General features: G+C 36.3%; 1 protein-coding gene across 4 annotated transcripts; it reads right to left on the reverse strand.

The window, feature by feature from the left end:
* Window positions 1–609: 609 nt before the first annotated feature.
* On the reverse strand, window positions 610–16,332 carry LOC121418696 (translation initiation factor IF-2-like). Of its 4 annotated transcripts, XM_041612705.1 has the most exons (7): window positions 16,258–16,332; window positions 14,542–14,585; window positions 5,832–6,048; window positions 4,826–4,867; window positions 3,803–4,058; window positions 2,796–2,983; window positions 610–1,810 (listed from the first exon to the last, which is right to left on the reverse strand). In XM_041612705.1, exons 3-7 carry the CDS (start codon window positions 5,866–5,868, stop codon window positions 1,287–1,289), a joined length of 1,047 nt encoding a protein of 348 aa, XP_041468639.1. In that variant the 5' UTR covers window positions 5,869–6,048; window positions 14,542–14,585; window positions 16,258–16,332; the 3' UTR covers window positions 610–1,286. The 4 variants fall into 4 exon arrangements, with proteins under 4 accessions (XP_041468639.1, XP_041468640.1, XP_041468642.1 ...); XM_041612706.1 differs by lacking the exon at window positions 14,542–14,585; XM_041612708.1 differs by lacking the exon at window positions 5,832–6,048.

Consider the following 16,332-nt stretch of genomic DNA (forward strand, 5'->3'; position numbering starts at 1 on the left):
TTACTCATCCATCATTCACATTTTCTTTCAAGTTGGTGCACTGATTCCCCTTATCAATCATCAAACAAACTTAATTTTTTATGTTTCTTGTACTTCTGAACATGCTCAGGTTTATGATTTGATGAGCCTAGATATGATTAGGGAATCATCCCTGCTCAGATCCTAGATGTAAGAATTGGGGTTAACATGCCATAGACAATGAAGAAATGCATCAATGCTGCAAACTTGGAATGAGCTAAAATGCACCACTGTTACATAACAGAGTGTGTATTCAAAACCGCTGAAGCGTGACCGATGAAATTTTCATAGAAGTTAGAACAAGAAATGAGCTTTCTACTCATGAACATTTATTTGAGAACCCTACCACATTTTAGAATTAATTCAGTCCTATGTCAGAGGGACATTTTTTTGGGGACGCGCTGTATATATATATATATTTCTCATGTTTGGCTGCATAGGTGCGGCATCAATGCACACTGATACACATACTCTTTGCATACATTGACCAGTTGGGACTTTGTAGATATCATGTTTATGAAAGGCCTTGTTTCAAAAGTATGATGAATATATAATATAAATATAATTATAGAGGATTCAAAAATATTTTTCCCATTTTAGTATTGCACAAAACACATTCAAACCCAATTTTCCATATGGCTAAAATTTGTGGTTCAACTGAGGTAAATTTCCTGTTATTTTCCTGCGTGATATCTGCAACTATGATCCATTATGTCCAATTAAATGCAAACTCCTTCAAATTAACATACAATACAATGATATGACAAGAAATTTCATATCATAAATAGGAATACAAGTAAAAGTACATCTATGTAAGCTAGAGTACTGACTTCCTACATGTAGTACTTTCCTGCCTAGTATTATTTGATATGTTTTAAACAAGCAATAGTCTTTGGTACTAAGAGCTAAAAATTATATAGGTCCACAGGACAAATCACAATACCCTTATCGAGTTTCATAGATTTGTCAAGTGGAATAATTTAATTTGTTCATACAATGAAAACTGATTCAGCAGCCACCCATATTGAAGGACCACAGGTCTGTCTACATAGAGCCCACAAGTATGGCTTCTCACACTCCAGTTAAAACACACATCAATTTAATAAGTTACCTTGACAATTCGAATTTCAATGGAAAATAATCAAATGGACAATAGTTTTTAAATAAAACTCAAAATTATGGTTTGGTCTTTGTGGCAGGTACACAAAATAGCATAAGAATGTTGACATTTGTGCATAAAGGTTTAGATTCCCAATTATATTTACTTCTCATTCTCCGCCAAAATCTCCCCCACCAAAATCCCCTCCGCCAAAGTCCCCTCCACCAAAGTCCCCTCCGCCAAAATCTCCTCCGCCAAAATCTCCCCCTCCTCCAAAATCATCATGACCTCCGTAGCTGTCATGACCTCCAATATCATGGTGGTGATCGTGGTCATGGAAGTGATCGTGATCATGGAAATGATCATGGTGATGATGGTGGTGATGACCACCGAAATGAAGGCCACCACCCCATCCATGACCATAGTAACCTCCTCCATAGCCCCATCCCCATCCGTGGTACCCTCCTAGAAGGGAACCGGCAAGGAGCCCGGTGGCGAATCCGTCCCCACCCCTGGAGTACTGTCGGGAGTCGTCCCTGATGACCACGGTCTGTTGCACAGGCCGCGTTGCCACTGGTCCACCTGGTTGTGTAGGGTATGCGGGTCTCTGTTGCTGGACTGGATACGGTTGTTGGGCGGGGTATCCACCTGCCTGAGGATAGGGTGATGCAGCAACAGGTGGCGGCGGTTGACCTAGCAAGAAAAAAATCCTTTCATTACTTTTCACAACTTTTAGAGGTATCCTAGAGATAATCGTAGTATTACAATTGATAAATCACAACAGTTAAAATTCCCTCTTGTGTGGTCACTGCTATCTGGAGTATAGATACCATGCTTGTACATGGACATTCAAATTGAACCCTAAACCAGTAATATGCCAAGAAAGATTTACATTACATGAGCGCATATGGCAAGTTGGTTGATGTAACCAATTGATTTTATATTTAATTTCAAACTTTATCACATGAAATAAATTTTCATTTCGTATCTCCCACATCAATCTTGTTTTAGGGCAAACACATCACACAATCTAGTCATAAATTGGAATAATGATAGAGACTTTAGCAGGATTTACTAAACCTTAGAATAGACTTTCAGGCCAATATGTCTGAACTCTGGTTAATCTTAACCTATGGTTTAAATATGTGGTTTATCTACTGGTAGCCGAACGAATCTCTTCTTAGAGCAGATGTTCGGTTTTTCAGCATTATTGGCACTTAAAATCTTTGAAAAGCTGTCTGAAAATGATAACTTCAATTGATTACTTCACCATTAAGGATGAGATAGAGCACAATAAACATAATAAAGAGAGAGTGTAATTCTAAGCTTTCAACAATTTTAGAGAAGACTAAAACCATGGCTTAAGTTGAATCTAATTCAGGTTTTAGAATATAGGCCTACAACAGTCGCGATAAACTTTTTCTTAAGAAACATTTAAAATGTTTGTTCAAGAAAACAAACTTTATGAGTACATAAGCAACTTGAACCAGTGATTTCCAGCATCAAGACAAATCGACCCCTGTTGCAAAACGAAAGAGTTTCATTTGAACACAGCTATTAAACAAATCAAAAGTAAATCCCAAATAAGCTGCTTCTGACTGGTTGAAGTTCAAGTAATGTTTTTTTTAGTTGCATTTTTTTTAAAGCAATGGACTACTGATCACACAAGATAACTTACCAGTCACATTAGGATTGAAGCCATACGCAGGGGGTTGGTTTGGAGGGGCTTGTGAGGGGTACGGGAGTTGTCCCTGAGGTTGCGGCATCCCCCCTCCTCCCACTGGTACTCCTGGTTGCTGCTGCTGCTGCTGTTGTTGACTAGGATGAGGGATTCCTTTAGCATGGTAAAGTACCTCTAACCATTGACTACATGTACAATATGACAAAGGAAATGCAGTTTGAGTTAAATTTCAAATCTAATCATGTGACTTGGATTATTCATATAAATAACATATTTGTTGATAAACTGTTAAAGAAAAGTAATATGGTAATAAAATTAGGGTTTAAAGTATTGAAATGTGACTGGCCAACTGAGTTTTGATTTTTATTCATTTGAATTGAAAGAAAAAATAAATTTTTTTAGCTGAAAAGAGATACATGAAAAATCTTATGCTGTAAACACATATATGACGTGTCCAACTGATGAACTTAAAATGGCAAAGTACATCTACTTGATTCAACAATTTTCTGGGAGAGATTCAAAGAACAAAAGAAAAAAAAATATTTCAGTTGAGTTTCTCACAAGAATGAGAAGTGTATTGTGCAAGGCCTGTTCAAACTCTAGGCAGTAAAAAAACAATGTCTGACTGAAATTCTTGAATTATAACTGCTTTTGACAAGGATTTTGAGTAGGAAGATCGAGGGAGACCTCGCCTTTCAGTTGAGTCACTTATGTAGATTTTGATTTTTGAAGCCCGAACGACTGTTCAAGCCAATTACAGAAAACAATGCCTTTGACTTAATTATATGTATTGGAGATTTTTAGAAGGGTGATCAACAATGCAGGGAATAATTTTGCTTTACATTTTTGGTCATAAGAGAAAAGCTCTCACCTAAGTATTGTACAGTCCTATGTAAAAATATGCTATACAAAAGACTTTATGCATAGCAGTCATTAAAAAATGTGGAGCAAATTGCGATGCGATACCAGGAAAATTATTCCCTGCAATGTAAACTTGAACTTACACCAAGTCTTGCTCTGTCTCTGCCAGAATGTAATAATTCTTTCCTCTTGCAGTCATGGAAAACATAAAGTCTTTCCTCGATCCTGAGGGTACCGATGGTGCATCCGACCCAACCTGTGCTCCTACCCTTAGCATGGAGCATTCTGTACGGATATTGATGACCTTGTCGGGAGTATGACCGCTCCCATCTGACCAGGCCAGTTGACCATCTTGGTAGATAGTGAAGTGTTTTCGCCTCCATCGTGTCACAAGGTTACCTTTGAAATGTTCAAATAGGGATTATTTATTAAATCAGAGTTTTCTTGTCACCATTTATACATAAAAGCCATTTTAAACTGTTCTTCTCCAATATATAACTAAATATTTTAGAAATTGTTAAATTTCAAGCATTTAATTTTACTATTGATAAAACATAAAGTCATAAACTAATACAAAATTGTTTCTCCAAACATCAACATATCACTGATACAAAATTACACTAGGTAAAATTTATCACAAAAGAGAAAGACTACTCTGAAATGAATATGACCAAAATTCTCTAACTACTGACCAAAGTCATTATATCTCACAAAAATTTTCAGTTTGATAAAGTTTGGTAACACAAACAAGTTGTAAGTTTTAAAACACTTGACTCTCGGCTTCCCCACAGCAAGAAATCTGCTCCTAAAAGGTAAGCATGACAATTTTGATAAGGTTCAAGATATATGTGAGGATGCTGGCAATGACAAAAGTTGGTGCTACTTTAATAGGGCTTGATGTTTGCTGTGATAGTACCAATACTACTAGTAACAAATCAGGGTTAACAAACCTACTAAAGAGCAATTGTCATTAATCCCCCTCAAAATCAATAAAGTCAGAAATGTCTGTATGCAGTTGATTTATGTTTTCTTGGGCAGGAGTTGCAATTTAACAAAACTCTAAAATATCATACCAAAGACAAACATGCATGTATTTAGTTACAGGTGACTTCACGTATTTGGTACTATTTATGGGCAATACAGAGAGCCTCTGGTTGTGTACTCACCATATTTCTTGAGGTAGCCTTCTTTCAGTCTCCCTGTACCAGCTGTATACATATACAGAAAAACAATATAGAACTGTTAGGTTGGTATTAAACACATCTTCAAAAAATAGTAATGTGATTTGGGTCTCACTAATACATTTATAAATTTTGAGGTTGCACATGAGTCCCATTAGGCAATCTCACTCATTTCAGAAGTAGGATAATTTAAAACAATTTACATGTTATGTGCAAAGTAGGACACAAGAGCAAAAAAAACTTAAAATTGGGATGGTGGATCAAACAGACAAAAAAAAAACCCCACTCAATCTTTATGAATAAGCCATGCATTAATTACAACTTTAACACACGAGGGGGTGTTTCACAAAGACCAAGTATGACTTAAGAGTCACACTTACATGCCGACACGTACATAGTTTGCAACATGTAATCTTATTGATCAATAAGCAGTAGTGCGCGTCTTCTTGGCATGATCTTACCAATGCGGTCATGCCTTTTATACCGTACACAACCAGGCATTTAAGTGTGGCTTTAAGTCATACTTAATTCTTTATGAAACATCCCCAGTGCTACTTATTTTTAGTTCATATGCCAAAATTTGCTACATATGTTTAAATTGGATCACAAGTGAATTTCAGTTGCCCTTTTTTATTTCTAAAGCTTTGAGGTGAATTCAGATCATGCCGTTGTGTAATGTTCTCTTTGCATTCACATCAGATAGAAATGGTCATATGATTGCTCAACTGCCTTCTAGTCAGATAGCTCAATGGAAGCTCAGAAAGGTAACACAATCCTTACGGGGGGGGGGGGGGGATACCCCTTACAAATTGATCATACCTTTCTTGGCACCTTGCAAATACCATCCATATCAAATTCTTTCTAAACTGCAAACAGATTTTTCTTTCAATGAGAGTTTGCTTTACATATGAAGCCACACTGACCACTAAATTTCATTAACTACCATAAAAAAATTTACACCTCAAAAAATTAATGATGAAAAGATACTAACACAGAACTTTAACCGAATCTGCAGTGCTGCACATCATGCATATCACCCAATCTCCAAGACTGGCGGCCCAAGCACATGTAGATTATTTCACAAGTGATTGCAACCTAAAGCTTTTGTGCCAGTAGTTTTTGATGATTCCAGCCTTTGGTGTCCGTTTTACCACAGTAGTTATTAGTATTACAAATGTTAGTATTGCACTGTGTTCCCCACTTTCAGCCTGTGAATATTATGAAGCAAAAGCAATGAAGTTTTGTCAAATTAAAATCTTAAATGTAGATGCATGTAATGTTTATAAATACAGGAAAAAAACTGAAATATTTGTTAATGTAAGTGTAGTGCAAAGAAATAAGATAAGTCCCAGTCCAACAAACATAACCAAAACTACAAACATGCATGAATATGTAACAAAATTTTTGGGCTAAATGAAATGAAAACTAGAATTTAATTCGTCATGCGGACGAATTAGGTGGTCTGTCATGATTTGTCATTCCGTGTCGGCTGATGTATGAAATAAATCATATAGATATCATTGATAATCTTGATCGTAGACATCCTAAGAATAAGTTTTGACCATTGCTAAATGTGATTATTGATGTGATGATGACAATCGTCAAACATACAGCTTCAATCAGATACATACAAGATAGATGATTATATATATAGATGGATGGAGTGGTGGATGGAGCGATGGATGGATCAAGTGATCGATTGAGAGATAAATGATAGGTGGTTATATTAATAAAACATAGATAGACAGACAGACATATAGATAGATAAATAGATAGATAGATAGAGACAAATAGATTGATATAGATAGATAGCCAGACAGACATACATATGGAAAGATAGATAGAGACAGGCAGATAGATTGATGGATATATAGAACGATAGATAGATATACATATCTAAACAGATAAATATGTTATATTAGACAGAGAGATAGACAGATACATATACAGAGTAGGTAGATAGACAGACATATATTCATGCAGATCAATATGATCTTCATGATGACGACGGAATATTCATTATGGATGGAATACTTGTGAAAGACGGGAGATGATAAAGCACTGTTAAAAGGGTCTCTTTCATGTATGACAATACATGTGATATGAAACAAAGTAATTATAATCTGTTTTATCTTGCGAAATTTTAAATTTTATACCATTAAATTATCACGAAGGATCATGGACGAGGTGGTAAAAAGAAAAAAAATGAAAAAAAAATCTTGTTTACCACAGGACTCGAACCTGCGCCCCTGTGAAAGCGATTCAAATGCGTTATCCATTGAGCCACGATATTCCCCATAGAGAATACACGTAAGCAATTTTGAGAATTCCAATTTTGCAAGCGAAATACGAGCATGATCCTGGCATCTGATCAAAAATGAAGAGCACATTTTCGAAAGCTTAGAATCTCGGCTACAACATACTAAAAGCTCAGGGAAAACTGACAAGAAACAATGGAGATATGGCTCACGAAATAGAGGAATGTCGAATCTAGTTTTGAGAAAAAGTCATGTCCCATACAGATTACACGCAAAACACATGTGATATGAAAAAAATCAATTATAATCTGTTTTATCTTGCTAAATTTAAACATTTATACCTTTTAAATATCATAAAGGATCATGTAAGAAGTGGCAAAAAGAAAAAAAAAACTGAAAAAAAAAATCATCTTGTTCACCCCAGGACTCGAACCCGCGCCCTTTAGAAAGCAGTCAAAGCCACGATATTCCCCATAGAGAATACACGTAAGCAATTTTGAGAATTACAAGTCCAATTTTGCAAGTGAAATACGGGCATGATCCCGGCATCTGATCAAAAAATGAAGGGCACACCTGCGAAAGCTTAGAATCTCAGCTACAACATACTAAAAGCCTAAAGAAAACTGACAAGAAAAAATGGAGATATGGCTCACGAAATAGAGGAATGTCGAATCTAGTTTTGAGAAAAAGTCATGTCCCATAGAGATTACACGCAAAACACATGTGATATGAAAAAAGCAATTATAATCTGTTTTATCTTGCTAAATTTAAACATTTATACCTTTTAAATATCATAAAGGATCATGTAAGAAGTGGCAAAAAGAAAAAAAAAACTGAAAAAAAAAATCATCTTGTTCACCCCAGGACTCGAACCCGCGCCCTTTAGAAAGCAGTCAAAGCCACGATATTCCCCATAGAGAATACACGTAAGCAATTTTGAGAATTACAAGTCCAATTTTGCAAGTGAAATACGGGCATGATCCCGGCATCTGATCAAAAAATGAAGGGCACACCAGCGAAAGCTTAGAATCTCAGCTACAACATACTAAAAGCCTAAAGAAAACTGACAAGAAAAAATGGAGATATGGCTCACGAAATAGAGGAATGTCGAATCTAGTTTTGAGAAAAAGTCAGGTCCCATAGAGATTACACGCAAAATGAGGAAAAATGACATGCCTCTTTTCATCGCTGTTTTACGAAATGATGCGTTTCTCAAAATGAAAATTTATGACAACTAATGAGAAAGAGTACATTCTAAACTACAACATATCGAAATCTGGGCGAAAAATGATCTATATTTGAGAAGTTACAACCAAATTTGCATAAATTTGATGACGTCATTTTTGAAAAAATGAAATTTTTAGTTTAGGCGCCATTTTGATGACGTCACGATATAATTTAGGGACAATGGTGACATGAAATCAAATCTACAACTCATACTCTATCGATATATGAAAAAAAAATTGGGGGTCAACGGACTATTTAAAGAGCTACAGTGAATTTTCAATAGGCATGTTTTTGCCCATATATGGCCTATAGTGAGAGCTCGCGCGCACACGTGCTGCAGACTTTAACGGGTGTTAATTTCGTCATTAATGGTCGTAGAAGGTTGATCAAGGTATCGAATTGTTCAGAATTTTATTATCAATGCAATGATGTAAAAAAAACGGTGTTTCTGCGTTGCGTTAAGGTGTTACGCGCGGAAACGCGCACGCATGCGTGCGCGCGCGCAAATTCTTGAAATGCTTAGAATGACCTAAAACGTACTCTCGTTTGGTCAAAAAGTGATTTTGAGCATTTTTAAATTTTGACGCGCGCGTCGTGACCTCCAGGTGACCTTTGATGACATGACCTGATGACCCTTGACCTGAAGTTGATGTGATGTAAATTTGATTGATTTTTGATAATTGATAATGGAGATGTGATTGATGTGATTTTACAAAATGGCGCCTAGATGACGTCATCATGACCTGATGACCTTGAAAAGCTTCACTGCACGTGTCCATGACAGATCCTATAGATGACATGAAATTCAATGAAATTGAGCAAGTCCATTTTGAGATAACTTGGCGACAAGAAAAATCCGTAAAAATAAATAAATAAATAAAGAAAATTCTGACGAAATTAAGAGGTGATCTGTCATAGACAGACCACCTAATAATAATCCAATTATAATTTTACAAAATAGATAAAATTATAATCAGAGAGTCAAAAGGGGCCTAAGCTTTTGATCCTAGCAGAATCTTCTTCAGAGGCAAAATGACAAACATATAAGGTGGAACAACCATAATATAGACCAAAGACATTCAACAGCAACACTGGAACAAGGAGACAAAAGGGGCATTAGTGAGAAGAGATGACCAATCAGGTTAATGAAGGGGATGAAAGAAAAGGAGTAGGCAGACACAAAGGGAAGTTGGTGTAAGGCCAAAGAAAGACCTCAAGCCGAGAGGGATTAAGATAATGAGGCAGGCAACATCAAAAAGGATCTGGAACAAAACAATGATAGAGGGTATATGAGGAAGATATAAATAAAAATTATAATCAATAAAAATTATAATCAATAACAATTACAGAAAGTGAAAAAAGTGAATCCCCGGCCCTGACAATCTTGCACACAGTATATTACAAAATATAAAGAGCAACACGTGGAGTGCCTCTGGCAGTCTAGCTTGCATTACACAATTCAATATAGCAGCAGTGCTGACTGATAAATTAATTATTCACAGAAAACACAATTCATATATTATAATATACTACCATGTTCATTGGCCCTTAATGACATTTGACTTTGATCAAGTGACCTTAGACTTGTGAAGATGAGCAATGATACTTGATGACCCATGTCCACATTTCATTAACTATATCTATAAACTTTCAAATTATGACGGCAATTCAACAATACCCCTAACAGGGTCAAAGTTTATTTACCCTCAATGACCTTTGACCTTGATCATGTGACCTGAAACTACGGCAAGATTTTCACTAATACTTCATTACCCTTATTTATAAGTTTCATGAACTAGGTCCATATACTTCCAAAGTTATGACATTTCAAAAACTTAACCTTAGGTTGAGATTTTGATGTTGATTCCCCCAACATGGTCTAAGTTCATTGACCCTCAATGACCTTTGACCTTAGTCATGTGACTTGAAACTCAGGCAGGCTGCTCAGTAATACTTGATTACCCTTATGTCCAAGTTTCATGAACTAGGTCAATATACTTTTTAAGTTATGGTGCCATTTCAAAATCTTAACCTTAGGTTAAGGTTTCATTGTTGACGCTGCCACCCCTGCTGTCGGAAAAGCGGCACCTATAGTCTCGCTCTGCTATGCAAGCGAGACAAAAATGGAGAGGGACTGACATCGGTGGACACCATGCTTGCACTGTCATACACAAAATTATGCAAAAAGGTTGCTTTTAGTGACTGGGTCATGCACATACAGTGAAAAGGAAAATTACAGAAAATAGGGGGAAAGGGTAGACTTTTCAACCTAGCAATCATTAAAGGGGAATGAAACCTTTGGAACAAATAGGCTTGTGTAGAAACAGAAAAATCAAAGAATAAGAATAAAGAAAGTTTAAGAAAATCGGACAAATAGTGAGAAAGTTATGAGCATTTGAATATTGCAATCACTAATGCTATGGAGATCCTGACATTGGCAATGCGACAAGGATGTGTGATGTCACTGATGAACAACTTTCCCTTTGGACTATAAAATACCCTCAAAATGTCTCTTTTTGCTTTTTCTTATGATGATACAAACACGGCGGTTCCGGCACCGACGGCCCGTAGCCTACGGTATAAAAGGCGCGCGCAGCGAGTGTCCACTTCATTGCCTGACAAAGACTAGCAGGTGCAGTCGAAACGTCGCAATTTCAGTTTACCGCATCGTGAGACAACAGATTAGTTCTTTACTCAGATACAAACTCTTTATCCATGATGTATTCTTAAAAAATATGTATTACATGCCCTCATGTGAAAGAATTTATGGATAGATGTGATAAAAGAGGCAATTCAAGTGAAAGATATACTAAAGTAATGGGGAGAGTTGTTCATAAGTGACATCACACATCTTTGTCGCATTGCCAATTTGCTATCTCCATAGCATTAGTGATCGCAATATTCAAATGCTCATAACTTTCTCATTATTTGTCCGATTTTTCTCAAACTTTCGTTGATCTGTTTCTTTGATTTTTCTGTTTTCACACAAGCTATCTTGTTCCAATGGTTTCATTCTCCTTTAAAATGATAGTTTGAGGCATAATTTTCATGGTAGGGCCAACATGACAGTCTACTCCTTTAAGGTACATGTACTCTAAAATCAAATACTAATTGATAATTACTGGTCCACTCTAAAGGTAGGTCTATGTATGGTGACTGGTATCCACCTCTTCATGACAGTCTTTGCAATATTTTCTAAATCAAATAATTGGTCAACTTGGTGCTCAAATATCATAGGCTACAATAATTTTTCAAGTGGTATATTCCAGGGCACAACTGTTTTTTATGCAGAATGAAAATTGAGTATGCGCCTGGGAATAGGCTCTGTTTAAGAAAAGTAAAAACTGAAAAAAGCTCTCCTTGATTTTCAGGCACACCAAAAAGACTATAGATCGATATACCGCCTGGGAAATTCCCGGGGGGGGGGGGGGGGGGGGCACTCGACCAAAAAAGTGGTAGGGGTGTGCCGCGGGGAAACAAAAAACGGGGGCCTTGGAGCGGGCTTATTGTAAAAAGGACGGTCCTCGGAACTACAAATGTTTGTGAAAACGGGGGTCCTTGGAACGGAATGCCAGCGTGTACGTTGGTATGCATCCCTATGGAACGGGCATGCGTGCATGATGCAGCTAGCGCTGCCTCCGCCGGGTGCGCTCGCGCAGAGGCGATGGTCGGACAGTGCTCTGCGGCCGCTCATTGTAGCACATCAATGCGACCGAACGGTGTAACAAAAAATATGCGAAGCTTTGGAGCGGATTTCTTTATTTTTCTCAAAAAGAAGAAAATGCTATGCCTTGGAGCGGCTTTCTTTGTTCTTTTTCTCAATAAGACAAAAATGCTATGCCTTGGAACGGAAATTTGAGTGTAAAAATGAGGGTCCCCTCCACGGCACATACCCACTATGCATTATATACCAGGGTTGGCGGATTTAAATCACGTTGATTTAAATCGTGATTTAAATCGCGATTAAAATCACGATGATTTTTTAAAAAAAATCATTGATTAAAATCACTTCCATTGAAACAAGTACAAATCATGGACAAAGTATTTGTTCAAAGCAGTTTTAATTCTTCAAGTCAACTGAAAAACTTTGAATTAACTTTATATCAACAAAAGATCAACAAAGTCTTCATATCTACTTAAAACAAATTAATATCAAAAATAAAATCAGGTAATTCCTTAAAAACTATAGATGTATGTTGTCAATAGGTACTCATTTTTTGTAAATTATGTCGAGTTTTTCTTCTGAAATTTTACATTCTTTGTCAGTTATTATTAGTCAATTTCTTTCTTAACATAAAGTTTTCACATAATCCAAAGACTTTTCAGAGAGCAGTTTGTAAAAAAAATATATATACATGTAATATATAAAAGTCAATGAGAAAAGGTTTGTTGGCAGTTTTCCAATTTTGATCCTTCGCCTACACATAACTACTTCTGTCATGTAAAATAAAAAATGATACCTGCATGTAATCAACATATTTAACATGCCTCTTATTTCGTATTGTTACATTTATCATACATTTGATGTTTTAAATAACATAATTATAAAAATCACATTAACATAATGTAGTACAGTCATAATTTGACTGTTGAGAAAAGCTTTCTCTTATAAACCTTTTAAGTCACTGCAGCCCATTTTATGTTCAGTGCCTCAAATAATGGAAGTTTTGTATCTGCATGTAATAATGGAAAGAGCTCTATAACAACGATTTGCAAAACTCAGAATAAACATTTAACACTGCATTTAAATGTTAAGATGCAGGTACTTCAGTTACAATCATTGGCAGTTGTAAGCTGTGTCTCATTTAAAATAAAATACTTCTTTTTGTAATACATATGTTGTAATTTAAGCAGTTTTGCAGTTTTTATCCTTTAAGTTAAAAGTAAGTAGATTTTTTTCATACTTCATGGATCAAACAGATTTTTTTGTAGAGAATATGGGAATAAAAATTGTAGATTAATGTAAAAAATCACAGTAACATAATGTAGTATAGTCACCCTTTGACTAAGCTATCTCTTATATTGTTCTCCAAAACTGAGAGTTTTGCATCTATATCTGTAGCAAGAGAAGAGCTTTTTACAAACTAAAAAGATCCTAAACATATACAGTTGTAGTCTCTCTTTAGCTATTGTAAAGCTGTGACTAATTGAAAAAAAATCATTGATTTGAATTATTTCTCTTACAATATCCATGAATACTAGTAATTGGCAAAGGGTTTGTTGGCAGTTTTGATAAGGGATTTTTTCTCTTGGATTTTTTTAATATTTGAATGAAAAATCCCAGAGGGGAATTTTCTCTACTCACTGGGAATTCCCTATGGAATATTCCTTCATAGGCCTATGTAAGTTCAGATACATGATTCCTCAAATTTATTTTTAATTGTCCATTTTTACTGGATTTTAATTACAAAATATGTGGTTAAGAACAATATTAGGGGTGAAATGTATAACATCAATATTGATGTCATTGTAAGAGTAAGGGGGGATAATTACCTTTTTTTCTAAGAAACTTTTAAAAAATAAAAAAAATCTGATTTATATTAAAAAAATCGCCAACCCTGTTATGTACTGAGTGCCCCCCCCCCCCCCCGGGGGGAAATTCTTCAGATGTAGGGGCACAGCACTGATCAAATTCCACTGAGCCTGGATGCTGAACCAAATTGGTCCTGAATAGCAGTGTGGGCCAACTGAAGATTTCTGATAATTATCAATTAAAACATTAAAAAGAAGGGCTATAAACCAAGACATTAGAAGGCATTTTTAGTGTGAATTATTTATGCTTGGTTGGACTGGTAAAATATTACTGTAGATCTATCCTCGGGGTGAAAATATTAGAATGATTTTAGCCAATCCAACCTTGTCCTTGTGTGAATAATTGGCAAGAGTTCCATGTATGTAACCCCCAGTAGAAAATTTGAAGAAAAACAATGGATACCAGTAATGTTAGCCTAGAGGACTCCGATATTTTATATAAAATACCATACCGTACTAGTACTAGTACACTCACACAACATGCGAGGTTAGTAATACTAACCTCGCACAACGCATGTGATTTCATAGTGGACTTTGACGTTTTCATTCATCACACGAATGTGAGGGAATTAAACACGCCACACCAGTTTCAATATTTCTCCACTATGACTCTTGCAATTGAACATTCGTATTTTAACTTCATTTTAAAAAGGAATTATTTATAAAACTGTTTTTATCGCTTACCTCCAAATATCAACCATTCAATCCGTCCTTAGTTATCCTTGATACTGCGGTGGAAAGTACGCAAACAACAATCGAAAAGCAATTTTTCCTATCGAACATTCTCGATTCGAGTCGTCAGCGCATAATAGGAAATTGTACCAAAAATCAACAGGTTGCATCTCATGTATATACTTATTGGTAAAGTACGCCATCTTTTGACAAGATGATGATGAAAGTGGATTGAACGAGCAAGAAAATAATGCTGATCGCCTAGAATGCAGCTAGCTTGCAAAACCGTAATCGTAAACAAAGGTATACCATAAACAAACGGTAGGCACTTAAGAACCAAGTTTGAAAGGACAATCGTAAAATTAAGTCACTCTTGCCGATGAATATTCATTAGATCGTGGTCGTGCGTGTTCAATACAAACTCTCTGCATGCATGCACTCAGTGTGTTGAACACGCACGACCACGATCTAATGAATATTCATCGGCGAGAGTGACGTAATTTTACGAGTATCCTTTCAAACTTGGTTCTTAAGTGCCTACCGGCTTGGTGAATAATATCGCACACCCTCTTTAGGAAAAAATTGATATCCACGCTGAGCAGAAGGTATCTGCGTGCAGATCACGAAAAATGCTCTTATTTTATTAAAAAAAAACAGCAAAGAGAATTTAACAAACGATCCATATGGTTCGGTAAGTGTCATAGCACAATTAGAATTCTTAGCTAGGATGTAAAGTCATAGTTATTTTAGTAAAAAGGGTGTGAAAGATTCGCGTGCACCAGGTGCATATGAATCCTTCGCATGCGAGATGATTTGAAACCATGGGTGGTACTAGTAGTAGTAATACTAATAGTATGGTCAGTTCCCCCATGTCTGCGCGGTCTCCCAACTGCGCACCCGCGTATCTGCGCGATTCTAGTAACAGAAGATACGCAACGGGCACGAACTTTACACATGCAATACATAGGCAGGTATTCATTAAAAAATCCGACTCAAAATGGTGGAAAAATAATGAATTCAGGGCATTTCATGTGACGGCCTCAAAATGCAGCCTTTGTCATCAAAATCCCCGAATCGTGTGCAAAGTGAATGAGTGCGCAGACATGGGGTACCATTTTTTTTTCAATCTGAAAATGACAGCCCGAGGTTTTTTCAAGAAAATCTTATATTTTCTTTCATTTTTTAATGAGAAATTTGGTACACTTACTCTTAATAATGTAAGGAACACTATTAACCAAAATATTTTGTGAAATAAGAAGAAATTCATGTTAAATCTTAACTCAAATTGTTAGGTGCGCAGACTTGGGGCCCACCATCATACCGGTACAGTCCCACACACTCTTATCATTATTACAAATTACAATAATTATTATAAATGTTAATTATTATCTGGCCGATGTCTCATTCTCACACACAGTTGACAATCAAGCTGTGTTGCATTCTAAAATACTTCTTTGTTTTATTTCAAATTAATGAGTTAAAAATTAGAAATGGCATAGTCATCGCGAGTCTTCACCATGCACCACCACGATCTTGAATTGAGCTCCGCCGCCGCAGCGGGGGAGTTTCCCCACCAGAAACCCTGCGAGGTGGCCTGGTCTGAGCCTGGGAGAAAAGCCAAATTATAGCAAGCATACTAATAAAAAGAATTCATTTTCGTATCATGTTTAGTCTTGAAATCTTCAACTTAATGCCTATGCATGCTATGACTCTCTTTAGGATATTTACCCATTTATTTGCAGTCTTTGAATCACTCGGCTTCTCCACTTTGCTGCTGGCAGCTGGTACCGTATCATAACAACG

Source organism: Lytechinus variegatus, chromosome 7 (genome assembly GCF_018143015.1).
Source record: "Lytechinus variegatus isolate NC3 chromosome 7, Lvar_3.0, whole genome shotgun sequence".
NCBI lineage: Eukaryota > Metazoa > Echinodermata > Echinoidea > Temnopleuroida > Toxopneustidae > Lytechinus > Lytechinus variegatus.

What these genes read in the sequence shown, in the direction of transcription:
- LOC121418696 (XM_041612706.1), bottom strand. Translation starts at nt 5,868, where the DNA reads ATGATGTGCAGCACTGCAGATTCGGTTAAAGTTCTGT. An exon ending in AGGCTACCTCAAGAAATATG is followed by an intron (nt 4,059 to 4,825) that starts GTGAGTACACAA and finishes AACATTTCAAAG; the next exon opens with GTAACCTTGTGACACGATGG. An exon ending in CTTCAATCCTAATGTGACTG is followed by an intron (nt 1,811 to 2,795) that starts GTAAGTTATCTT and finishes TTTTCTTGCTAG; the next exon opens with GTCAACCGCCGCCACCTGTT.